Source organism: Salvelinus alpinus, chromosome 17 (genome assembly GCF_045679555.1).
Source record: "Salvelinus alpinus chromosome 17, SLU_Salpinus.1, whole genome shotgun sequence".
Lineage (NCBI taxonomy): Eukaryota > Metazoa > Chordata > Actinopteri > Salmoniformes > Salmonidae > Salvelinus > Salvelinus alpinus.
In genome coordinates this window covers 1,516,150-1,529,593 of record NC_092102.1, presented here as the reverse complement: position 1 = coordinate 1,529,593, position 13,444 = coordinate 1,516,150, and the positions used below count along the sequence as shown (strand labels likewise).

Genomic DNA, 13,444 nt, shown 5'->3' with positions numbered 1-13,444 from the left:
TAGCAGATGTTATTGCGGGTGTAGCGAAATGCTTGTGGACCTAAAAGGTAAATGTTGCAACAAGAAGTTGTCTTGTGAGCTGTGTGGTCGTTGGACGCTCATAATAAGAACAGTAATTACAGGAGCTTCTCTGTGACTACTCTAAATATCCTAATGAGGAACTCAGTGATGAAAGGGAGACATTTTTAACTGCGTGCACTCAGAGCGTGATAAAGTAGCAACATGGAAGTCATTTCAGTTCTGATCTTCAAAGAAGTCCTCTTTTTTTTCTTCTTATAGGTGAACCTGCTAGTATGGATGCCCTCATGGCCTGCCTGGTGGCCATGTGTCTCTGCCTGGTTATCCCAGTGAGCTGGTCCCAGAGCACACACAAGTCAGAGGAGTTTATCAATACCCAGCCTCAACCTGCCCCTGGAGTACTGCCGCAACCGGCTCCTGCACCAGCACACATACAGGATGTGCTGAAGAGTAAAGAGGAGACCGAGATCACTTCAAAACAAATGTGTGAGTGAGAGTCACAAAGGGGAAATGTTCATAGATGCAGGGTCTGGGAGAGACAAATGTTGAATTCACGTCAGAGGGGAAAGAAATCACTGACGGGCAGCTGTTGGGAGAAATGGAGAGAGCAGAAGGGGTGGGGTTCATTTGTTGTTTATTTGTAGTTCTGGGCTACTTATGTCGTGGCTTTTGTTCACCAACAATACTGTATGTGCTAGAGTTTGAGGGTGGGTCATAGTCGATCTGAAAGGCTGGTGTATGAAGTGATGTATGAATATCCAAGGAATTCACTTTTACTTGTTTTGATAGGATATTCAGAGATGGGTAGCAATGTGTCACTGTTTCCCATCAGATGCGAATGTGGGCCACGACAACGCTAAACTGGGCCTGTTCATAGCTGCTGCCCTGGGAACCATGGTGCTGATGGGCATGGTCTACTGCATCTACATGCAGTTTTACACCAAGCACCAGTACCTGCACACCCAGCTCCACGACGACTCTGGTAATAGTACTATCTAACTCCTTTTCAATACTAATAGAGAATTTTACCCTCAACAAGAAATGACTGCACTTGTGATCCCTTTTATTGTTTACTCTTTCTCTGTCCGTCTCTTTTTCTCTTTCTTACCTTCTCTCGCCAAAGAGTTGACCCTTGACCTCCCAGAGGCACCTCCTGTTTTCTTCCACGGTTCCGTCGGTGCAATGGACAGAAAGGGAGAGGTGCAGAGATCTGGTAATGGATCTTTCATCTCTACCACACCCTCCATCATCTCTGTACCACCCAGGCTGTCCCCTCCTCCCTCCGCTGTGCCCTACCTTCCCCTCTTCCTCACCTCTTACCCTCTCAGGACCATATCCGTTAGAGATCTGGAGAGAAGTTTTGTCTGAAATGAGTTACTTATCACCATTGACCGGAGACCTATTAACCTGATCATTAAGAACAATGTTTATTCTCTTAGCTAAATTAACTGAAGTTGGTGCTGTTGAACTCATAATAAAATGGACTCTCACTGTGCATTTCCTGTGGTTTTTGGAAATTCAAAAATTCGACAACTGAACTTTTTTTGGTCTGCAGTACTATGGTAGATGAGTAGCCTACTGTAGATCACATGCCATGTCATATTCAGGCCAGTAGGTGCTAGAACACGGTGCTACTGGTGATACAGTGGGAGGATTTTATGATTAAGACCTCAGTGACGGCAGGGATTGGAATAAGAATCTCATCAATAAAAACAAAATAGCCTGAAATAGTAGCCAATAGTAGTCGTAATGTGGCGGGATCAGAGCACATCCATGTTTGTGGGTGTACAGTTATTATGGTGAGCTTTAACTAAAGATATTGGTTATACTTCCATCCCCAATCTCTGGGGACCACTCTGGCCCTAAATGACCCGTTTCTCCAGTACATGTTTGTCAGAATAGACTAATCTAATGTCCTTCATTCAGTGGTTGTGTGGTACAAGAATAGCCAGGCTACTTAACACACCGGGCTGCAGGAAAGGAAGTGACACCATACCTCGCTACACAATCGGGCAGATTAGCGTTGGGGGCAGTAATCTGGTTTCAGCACCATGGATAGCGACACTCGCAACCAGACAGCGGTCGACCGTTCATTCGAGATACACATTTGGATTTGTTTTCAAATTTATTTTTAACTTGCTAAAGCACTGCTAAAACAACGTAGGCTATTGTTTAATCTCAGTTTTGTCAAATGTGGGCATGGGAAGTGTTAGTGCTTTTTTTCTTGAATATTTACTTGCGGCTCACTTTGATTTGATTTAGACTAGAATAATCAGAGGGCATAGGAGGGTGTGGATGTCTGTGTGCATAACTCTGTGCGTAAAAACGGTGTGGACCAGCTGGTTGAGAAAGGAAAGCGAGGTTTAATGGTGTGTGAGTGAAAGGTTAAGGGCGGAGGGAGAAGGTGATAGGGAAGAGAGCTACGCGCTCAAGCGGGAGTGCGCGCGGGAAGCAAATCGGTCGGAGTTTGGAACCGGGAGGATGGAGATCCGACCAGATAGGTTTAAGATCGTCGCGGGCAAGACCCTTGGAAAATTACACAAGTAAGTTAAAACAACAGCTTCATAGCTTACATTTTCTGTACGGTGTATTTGTTAAAGTTGTGTAGCCTAAACTATACCTTGTTCGCGTAGCGCACGCAATCCAGATCAAGGTATTTTGTTTGTTACAGTATGAGGCTACCAACCCACTTGTCATCCCGGCACTAAATGTATAAAAGTTTAAACAAATATATAGGCCTATTCAATATTAGCCTAGGGCTATTTATGTTTATACGATATAAAGTAGTCTCCGACTTTTATCCGAACTTTTGTTTAAAAAACGAACGGATAGGCCTTGACACTAGACAAATTTGTCTACCTAAAATCCACATGCCCAAAACCCTGGATTACATCGGGGTTTGATGATCTGACGAAACATCTGTTTTATCAATAGAACAGTCAATTTAGTAAAACCGTCGTTATAATATCTTACTTCAAATAAGACACGGAATATATAGGCTACAGTTCTTTAAATGCATGTTCAGAAATTCCTTTGTATCCCAGTAAATGTGTGATGTTTTTTTTACATTTAGGCTGCTTTAATTAAATTGAATGGTAAATTGCAATTGTAAAGGAGTGGGTGTGTTATGGTTGTTTTGATTTGAAAATATTTGATTTCCACTGTGTGTTAACGTAGCGTGTGCTCTGTGTCATGGATACCTAGATTAACTTCATCCAGGCCCTATAAATTGACGTATAGGCCCACCTCGGAATGCTGTCCTCATCCTTTCTTTACCAGAGAACTTGAGACAGTTATGTCTCAAGTCTCTAAGTAGCCTAACTGAAATGATTTACTGAAGGCGTAGAGTGAATTAGTGTTTTCTGTGGGAGAACATTTGGACATCAAAACTGTCCTTTTGTTCTCTATAGGCAGTGATGCGGTGCTAGACTATTTTCTATTTGTTATGACTCTTTCTCATAGAAATAAAAATAACAATTTTTTGCTTTGGAAATAAAATGGGGCCCGTCTACCATTTTTCATTGTCAATTTAATATTATAACACGTGAACAATGAATTTCTTAGCGATGCTACGATGAGTTTACAGCATCCGTTGTTTACAAAGGTAAGCCACACTAAATGGTGTACGAATAATTTATAATCAGGCCATAATTAATGTATATTAACATGTTGATAAAGGGGAAAAGACTCATTCAGTTGCAAATATACCTACAGAGAAAATGTCTCTATAACGTGACATTGCTCTACATGTTTAAAAAATGAGGTGGCATCAAAATGTGTATAGCCAAGAGAAGTATCTCTGTCTGATGTTCATGCTTGGTTCATATTTTACCTAGCCTACAGTAAAATAATTATTGGGCGGGGGGATAACTACATGATAACAACTCGCTGAGCTGATCTTTGTGCCCGGGGTTAGTAGGCTATGCGTTTTAGTTGAACATTCTTTTGCATAAAAAAAACAAAACGTGTCCAGGCCAGCTGGTCAACTAAATGTCGGCACTTTGTAAAAGCAGTGAAAGTTAGATCAGCATCTCATTTGCCTAATGGGATACAGTGTGTGGCCACTTGAGAGAGCAAGTGTTGGCTATTCTGCTCAAGAAATGTGGAAGACATTTATACTTTAATAAGGGAACATAACGTTTCTTTGGTGCGGCCACGATTGCAAAAAATGGGTGATTCATCTACAGAAACATTGATGGATATCGGAGCGCAAATAGTTCGCGATCTCCTTTCTCTCGGGATTTGAAGAAGCGTCTGAACACATAAATCCTCTCCCGAAATAGCCCTCTCCCCCTCCAAGCTGTCGGCCCACGTAAATCCCCATACACCTCTCTCTTTCTCGCTCTCTCGCTCGCTCTGTAGGTAGCCTACCTCTCCAGGTTCGCCCCGTCTACGGTTTAATAACTCGTCATCGTCTGCTCCCCTCCCCCAAAGCCAGGGATTACTGTACCTACCTGCCCTACGCGATAGTTACCAAACCTTCACTTCCTTATCACATGCGTGCGCTGAGGTGTCCCCCAGTGCGTAATATGCTGTCTTGGTTTGTAGCTGCTGTTAGGACCCTATGTTGTGTGAATTTTTGTGACATTTAGCCTTATATGACATAAATAGTTAGGCCCATTTTTCTTCGTATAGGTTTGGAACTCTCTTATAGGTCTATTCATTTATTTACCGCCAGGTGATGGCAGCAGGCAGGACACAATTCCTTCCCACGAAAACAGGCTGAAATTTCAGGGCTTTTTTTTAACCCCAATTTCGATCTTGTCTCATCGCTGCAACTCCCCAAAGGGCTCGGGAGGCGAAGGTCGAGTCATGCGTCCTCCGAAACAAGACCCGCCAAACTGCGCTTCTTAATACCCGCTCGCTTAACCCGGAAGCCAGCCGCACCAACGTGTCGGAGAAAACACGCTCAACTGATGACTGAGGTCAGCCTGCAGGCATCTCGCCCGCCACTAGGAGACGCTAGAGCGCGATGAGCCAAGTTAAGTGAAATGAGCCCACTAGCCAAACCCTTCCCTAACCCGGAAGTCGCTGGGCCAATTGTGCGCCACCCTATGGGGCTCCCGATCACGGCCGGTTGTGATACAACCTGGGAACGAACCAGGGTCTGTAGTGACTCCTTTAGCACTGGGGTGCAGTGCCTTAGAACACTGACACTCGGGAGCCCTTTCAGGCTGTCTTTTCAAAGAGCTCTTAAACTAAAAAGGTATTATCATTTTCACAATTTTACACTATTATTCCAACCTTATAGTGTGGAAATATACTCTCACCGGCCAGTTTATTAGGTACACCACCCTGTTCACAGATGGATTACACCTACAAACAGAGATTCACATGGCCGTGGCTTGCTATTTAAGACAGGTATCTCGACATTCAGTCACTCTTCGATTGAATGTTAGAATGGGCAAAACAAGTGACCTAAGCGACTTTGAGCAGGGTACGATCGTCAGTGCTAGGCACGCCGGATCCACTATTTCAAAAACTGTCGCCCTTCTGGCCTTTTCTTGCACAACAGTCAAATCAAATTGTATTTGTCACACTAGGGTGCGACAAACAAAAAGCATAGTCAGCGGCAGTCCAGTGGGTGAAAACAGCTCGTTGATGAAAAAGGTTGAAGGAGAATGTCAAGAATCGTGCCGGCTAACAAGCGGCCAACAAACGTAAATAACGGCGCAGTACAACATTTCGCAACGCACAACTCGTCGATCCTTGTCACGGATGGCTATTGCAGCAGACGATCACACCGGGTTCAACTCTTTTCAGCTAAAACCAAGAAGAAGCGGTGGGCCCGCGATCACCAACACTGGACAGTTTACTTGAGTGGCCTGCGCAGTCCCCAGACCTCAACCTAATAGTGCATCTTTGGGATGAGAAGGAACGAGCTGTTGATAGCATAAGTGCACTGCCGTCCAATCTGCAGCGACTGCGTGTTAGCCGCGTCAGCACGGACCGACATCACTTTGTAGAATGCCTCGAAGAAGTCAGGCTTTTCTGGAGACAAAAGGGGTTCTGATCTGGTATTAGATGGGTGTGCCTAATAAACTGTCCAGTGAGTGTATAAAACACAGGGAATCAAATTTTTGACTGTACTGGGCCTTTTAATATGCTACTCTTCCTTAACTTCTTTGATATCTGTCAGATGAATAACCAACTCTGACACTTGTCGTTCAATGATTAATAACTTATTGCTGTGAAGATTGTGCTCGGGCCCTCATAACTCACAATAACAAATAACTTATGTAAACATGTTATAAACAGTTGCATAATTACTTATCCTTAACTGCAATCAGATTTTTCAGATACTCTGGAAAGGCATTGGGTTGACATTGTCCCTAAAACAGGGAGTAGATATTTCGATCCAGCTGTTTGGTCGTTGAGGTCGTAACAAAAACAAATTTAGCTGAATGCAATTCATATTCTTATGGCTGGGTCCCTTGCCCACATGATAAAACTGGAGAAATTCACCACACGTGAACTTGTCTGCGGTATAGTGTCTTATTTACACATGTAGCCACTGTTTTTGATGCATTTAAAATGTATTATTATAATTTGGGGGTGCTTATATTTGTCCTATTTCACACGTGTACAAGTGGTTTAATATGCATGTTTGAATTGGAAATGTTTTTTAATTTTTTATATTGATTTATTTTCATATCCCAACTCCCCACTCTCCAAGGGTGTTTCATGGGGTCACGGCTAGGTTCTGAAATGATCAACGGTGACCCTGGAGCAATTAGGGTTAAGTGCCTTGCTCAAGGGCACATCGGCAGACTTGTCACCTTGTCAGCTCAGGGATTCAAACTAGTGACCTTTTGGTTACTGGCCTAATGTTCTAACCGCTAGGCTACCTGCCGCCATCATATTCATAATGACATGTCATGACATTTCAACAAAACATCAGTCACCAGTCTAAATTTAGAGCTTTTTGTAATCCAAGTACAACATTTATTAATGTTTCTAAAGCTCATTTTGGTCCAGTCCAGTGTGCGGATTGTTTAGAGAATTTGGCGTTTGGTTATTGTATTATTCAAGAGAGTTCCAGTACCCTTAGCTGACTTATCACTCTGTGTTGAAAGGTTGTCCTATGGTAGCCATTTATCATTTTTCTCAACTATTCCGTTGTGTGTTGAGTAGTCTGCAACCTCCATCTCTTTATTCTGATGAGACCTAAGTTATGTAGTTGTTCAAGACGGTCTGTGCCAAAAGTATCATATTCAGGTGGTATAATACCCAAACTAGATTGCTTCCCAGATCCAGTCCTATTCCTCATGTACAATGTATTCTTCAATCAATAATCTTCACCTGTTGATTGAACTGTGAACTGCACTGCTGAACCGTTCTCACACCTATGTCCTTGACGAATGAATTAAGAGATTATGATGGAGTGAGAACCCACTATACTCATTTGACAAGCCAATGAGCAAGGATTAAGGGTCACTGACCTCTGTTTAATTTGCCACACTGTAATATGTCTTGTGCAGACAAACTTCCACATTTACGACACAAGTATGTGTCACTCTGTCTGTTTGTGTGATGTTACTTCGAGTGAAAAACGAGGGGTTGGTAAAGCGCTAAGGATTAAAAGGGATATACATCTCAGGGTCAGACGAAGCCAGTCGAAAGTTGAGACACGGAGGAAAAAGAACAAGAGTTCAAACTCTAAGACAGAGAACGAAATACATAAAAATATTTCTAAGTATCTGCTGCAATGATATCAAGTGAATACTGGCGTATTTTCTATTTCATTTCCATGCGACAGTTGGCTCCTCGCCCTTTTTCGGCTGTTTGCAAGGCGTTGGGCGTTGAGCACGTTTCACCTTCAACACATTTCATAAACACCTGACAGATATCAAAAGGACATTGTGTCGCCAGTACAGATATACACCTCTACATGCCACCCCGTTTCAACAAAGATATTTCTCAGGACGCAGAAAGGGGGACTGGTGTTTAAAGAACGGTGGTGCAAGACGGGTGTGGCGATGTGAGAGGAGAGGGAATTGACGATGAAAGGGCAGGGACTGAGATGAAACTCGAAAGATGAACGAGGGACAGGAAGAATAGAGGGAAAGAGAGGCGCACAAATACAGAAATAGTACGAAGCGGTATTAATAATTCATCGTGAGCGAAAGTCATTAATACTTAATGTCGGAGAATGCTGGAGCCATTGCTTGTGTGAACTGTTTTTGGTATGGGCATCGTAGTGGCGCCCATTTTGTGGAGGTTGCTTTGTCACATATTAATGGACAAAGTTTCCGGATACCACAGCAGTTTTCGACTTGCCACAATGCACAGCTTGTAAATTGTAGTTGGAAGCAAACTGTAGTTGGATGCCAAATAAGGTATACAGTTTGCTGTCAAAAGTGTAAGCGTAATTCAAATGTGTTTATTTTACAGTCTCATCAGTCTCTAGCCTCCACATAGCAAGTCACCTTGTAAAATGGCCTTGCGTGTTGATGGGGTGACAAACACCTTGTGCCAAGTAACAGTGCTGCTGTGTGGCAGATTGCTATGACATTGTGACATTGTCACCAAAGCAGTATGTAGACCAGTCATATTACCCTAGCCTTATTTACCATGGGTTTGACTGGCCCTGTCTCAGTAGATGTTGCCTTGGTACAACGCAAAACGTGTTTCTGAACTTCAGGTGAAGGTTCTAGTAGTGATATCAGAGCGTTGACCCAGTATGATAAATCATTTTTTCTTGATCTGGAGAAATGGATCAAAATGTTTCTGTACCTGCTTTCAGGGTTTATAATTGCTTAGAATGCCATCTAAGCATCACCTTTCCCTGGTTCTTGTGACACTTTTTAAAATCTTAATTAGCAGTTTCCTCATTCCACCTCATACTATATTGTTTCTGACATGTCTGTCAAATGACAATAGTTCGATTTTGGAGGGATGAAAAGGTCTGTGAGAAAAATAATTATAACACAGCACAGTGTGGTTCAAAGGAGTACCCATTTGTTACCGTTCCCAAGGACTATGCCCAACTAGCGAAAAACTATGCAAGACCAATAGTCTTATTCCTTGGACGAGAAACGGTCAACTTTGCAGTTCAAGCAATACTGTCATCAACACTGTGACTGATTGACAGTTTAGTATTCTTCCGCCTCCTACAGTCTGCTCTAAACCAATGTGAAATCGTTACTTCCAAAGCAGAGATGATATGATTGGCTCTCCTCCCCCCTAATCACTTGAGCATTAAAAACATATGCCCAAACAGGAAATAAAGCAGGGGCATGTGAAACCTCAGTCTCCCCCACATCCCACCATATCCATTGGCCTTGCAGCAGAGGAATCAAGTATGATCTGTGAACTCAGCACAGCCTCACATTGGGGCCGAGCTGATCTCATGCTTAATGGATGATGTGCCTCAGCTGAATACATATTTGATGTTTCCTAGACTGGAGGCTGGCGCAGGTCGTTAGCATGTTTGCTCAGTGAGCTGGATAGGTCGGGAGAGAGCAGGAGAGAGCGAGGTGAAGAGATTCGGCCAGAGATGTGCCAAAGAGACAAGGGCTGTTTTCACCGTATGGTTTTAGCTCTACTGTATTGCAGCCTACCTGCCAAGGCCTGTCAGATTGGTAATGTCAGCAAAAAACCTATTCGGAAAAAATAACTCACTGCAGGCCGGGGCTTGACCAAGGTGACATTGAAGTGTACCGAGGTGGTTGGCATTTTTTTGAGAGGTTTACAGGAAGGAATGTCTGTCTTGGAAGAGTCTGTTTGGGATGTAGATGTCAAGCATAGCAATTAAAATACATTAGCAATGAATACAATCTCATGTAAGTTTAATACCATGCACAATACATAATTAATGCACGGAAGACCCACACACAAACCTTCACAATTATTGCTGACTGATGCTTACAAGAACATACACTATTGAGACACAAGTATGTGGACACTCCTTCAAATGAGTGGATTTGGCCATTTCAGCCACACCCGTTGCTGACAAACATTGGCAGTATTATAGCCCCTACTGAAGAGCTCAGTGACTTTCAATGTGGCACCATCAAAGGATTCCACCTTTCCAACAAGTCAGTTCGTCAAATTTCTGCCCTGTTAGAGCTTCCCCGGTCAAATGTAAGTGCTGTTATTGTGAAGAGGAGACGTCTAGGAGCAACAACGGCTCAGCCGCGAAGTGGTAGGCTGCACAAGCTCACAGAACTGGACCGCTGAAGCGCGTAGCACTTCAAAATCGTCTGTCCTCCGTTGCAACACTCACTACCAAGTTCCAAACTATCTCTGGAAGCAGCCGCACACAACATCACCATGCGTAATGCCAAGCGTCGGCTGGAGTGGTGTGAAGCTCGCCGCCATTGGACTCTGGAGCAGTGGAAATGCATTCTCTGGAGTAATGAGTCACGCTTCATCTGGCAGTCTGACAAACAAATCTGGGTTTGGCGGATGCCAGGAGACGCTACCCCAATTCATAGTGCCAACTGTAAAGTTTGGTGGAGGAGAAAAAATGGTCTGGGGCTAGTTTCATGGTTCGGGCTAGGTCCCTTAATTCCAGTGAAGGGAAATCTTAACGCTACAGCATACAATGATATTCTGGATGATTATGTGCTTCCGACTTTGTGGCAACAGTTTGGGGAAGTCCTTTTCCCGTTTCAGCAATGCCCACATGCACAAAGCGAGGTCCATACAGAAATGGTTTGTCGAGATTGTTGTGGAAGATCTTGACTGGCCTGGACAGAGCCCTGACCTCACCCACATCGGACAACTTTGGGATGAATTACAACAGCAACTGCGAGCCAGGCCTAATCGCCCAACATCAGTTCCCGACCTCACTAACGCTTTTGTGGCTGAATGGAAGAAAGTCTCTGCAGCATTGACAGATTTTTTCACCAAGTCTGTTCGAGGATTCAAAGAGCAACCTTTCAGTTACTAGCCCAATTCACTTATCCGCTAGGCTACCTACCGTCATTTACCAGACACTTTTATCCAAGCGACTTAGTCATGACATCATGAGCGCATATATTTAACATATGGGTGGTACCGGGAATCAAACCCACTACTCTGGCGTTACAAGTGCCGTGCTCTACTGACTGAGCTACAAAGGACCAGTCTTTGCACCACCTTTAATGTCTGTATGTTAAAGGCGGTGTCTATATAAGTCATAAGCCAACTCTATATAAACTATATATATGCAAAAAAAGAAACGTCCTCTCACCGTCAACTGTGTTTATTTTCAGCAAACTTAACGTGTAAATATTTGTATGAACTTAAGATTCAACAACTGAGATATAAACTGAACAAGTTCCACAGACATGTGACTAACAGAAATGGAGTAATGTGTCCCTGAACAAAGGGGGGGTCAAAATCAAAAGTAACAGTCAGTATCTGGTGTAGCCACCAGCTGCATTAAGTACTGCAGTGCATCTCCTCCTCATGGACTGCACCAGATTTGCCAGTTCTTGCTGTGAGATGTTACCCCACTCTTCCACCAAGGCACCTGCAAGTTCCCGGACATTTCTGGGGGGAATGGCCCTAGCACCTCACCTACCGTCCCAACAGGTCCCAGACGTGCTCAATGGGATTGAGATGCGGGCTCTTCAATGGCCATGGCAGAACACTGACACCTGTCTTGCAGGAAATCACGCACAGAACGAGCAGTATGGCTGATGGCATTGTCATGCTGGAGGGTCATGTCAGGATGAGCCTGCAGGAAGGGTACCACATGAGGGAGGAGGATGTCTTCCCTGTAACGCACAGCGTTGAGATTGCCTGCAATGACAACAAGCTCAGTCCGATGATGCTGTGACACACCCAGACTGTGACGGACCCTCCACCTCCAAATCGATCCCGCTCCAGAGTACAGGCCTCGGTGTAACGCTCATTCCTTCGACGATAAACGCGAATCCGACCATCACCCCTGGTGAAACAAAACCACGACTCGTCAGTGAAGAGGACTTTTTGCCGGTCCTGTCTGGTCCAGCGACGGTGGGTTTGTGCCCATAGGCGACGTTGTTGCCTGTGATGTCTGGTGAGGACCTGCCTTACAACAGGCCTACAAGCCCTCAGTCCAGCCTCTGTCCTCAATAGTCTGAGCACTGATGGAGAGATTGTGCGTTCCTGGTGTAACTCGGGCAGTTGTTGCCATCCTGTACCTGTCCCGCAGGTGTGATGTGCAGGTGTTGTTACATGTGGTCTGCCACTGCGAGGACAATCAGCTGTCTCCCTGTAGCGCTGTCCTAGGCGTCTCACAGTACGGACATTGCAATTTATTGCCCTGGCCACATCTGCAGTCCTCATGCCTCCTTGCAGCATGCCTAAAGCACGTTCACGCAGATGAGCAGGGACCCTGGGCATCTTTCTTTTGGTGTTTTTCAGAGTCAGTTGAAAGTCCTCTTTGGTGTCCTAAGTTTTCATAACTGTGACCTTAATTGCCTACCGTCTGTAAGCTGTTAGTGTCTTAAACCCCGTTCCACAGGTGCATGTTCATTAATTACTTATGGTTCATTGAACAAGCATGGGAAACAGTGTTTATACCCTTTACAATGAAGATCTGTGAAGTTATTTGGATTTTTACGAATTATCTTTGGAAGACAGGGTCCTGAAAAGGGGACGTTCTTTTTTTGCTGATTTTATATATCATATATAATATCTCCTCTTCTTTTCATTCTCAGAATCCTAGAGAAGCGGCAGGAAAATGGCGATACAATCGAGCTCACCGATGAGGGTCAGGCAGTTATCGTGGAGGAGAAGGAGATGCCCGTGGTGGACTGCACCTGTTTCGGCCTCCCCCGACGCTACATCATCGCCATCCTCTCCGGCCTGGGCTTCTGCATCTCCTTTGGTATCCGATGTAACTTGGGCGTTGCCATCGTCAGCATGGTCAACAACCAAACCATCTACAAGGGCGACAAGCCGATTCTTGTGGTGAGGGTTCTAAAAGGGTTCTAAAAGGGTTCTTTCAGGACAGGTAGGGTTCTACGTGGAATCTTTTCCATCTAAATAACTCTTTATGTCTGAAAAAAGGGTTGTTGAGGGTGCTTTGTTGAGTGAAAACATTCTACCTGAAACCGAAAAGGGTTCTCTTACAGGGACAAGCCAAAGACATCTATATGGTTCTAGGTAGCACCTTTGTTTCCAAGAGTGATTATGTGTGACTTGTTGGTAACCAGGGAGGGGAGAATGAATCCCTATTGTCAGTGGTGGTATGTATGCTCTCAAAGGGTCAGCGTTGGACCAATCAGGTTGCTTTGGCTTTACCTCCTTCTCCTAAATGGATAATGACCTTATTGGTTGTAATGACCAACAAACACGAGACTCATGCCTTGTTGCACTAGCTGAAAGAGGATTATTACTGCCAGTTGAAATGTGGTGGCTATCAAAGTCCCTATGATCGCAATGAAATAGTTTGATTGTCAACTGCGGCTTTGTCTTTTATTGAATTAAGACTTTGATTCATGATTAC

At 44.2% G+C, this 13,444-nt stretch overlaps 1 protein-coding gene across 1 annotated transcript in view; it reads left to right on the top strand.

Annotated features, from left to right (window-relative positions):
- The first annotated feature begins 2,082 nt into the window (after positions 1–2,082).
- LOC139541938 (vesicular glutamate transporter 1-like) overlaps positions 2,083–13,444 on the top strand; it is a 30,807-nt gene continuing 19,445 nt past the window's right edge. Inside the window, exons 1-2 of the mRNA XM_071346853.1 lie at positions 2,083–2,561; positions 12,654–12,906. Coding sequence (XP_071202954.1) covers positions 2,500–2,561; positions 12,654–12,906 — 315 coding nt within the window. The 5' untranslated portion in view covers positions 2,083–2,499. The remainder of the gene's footprint in view (positions 2,562–12,653; positions 12,907–13,444) is intronic.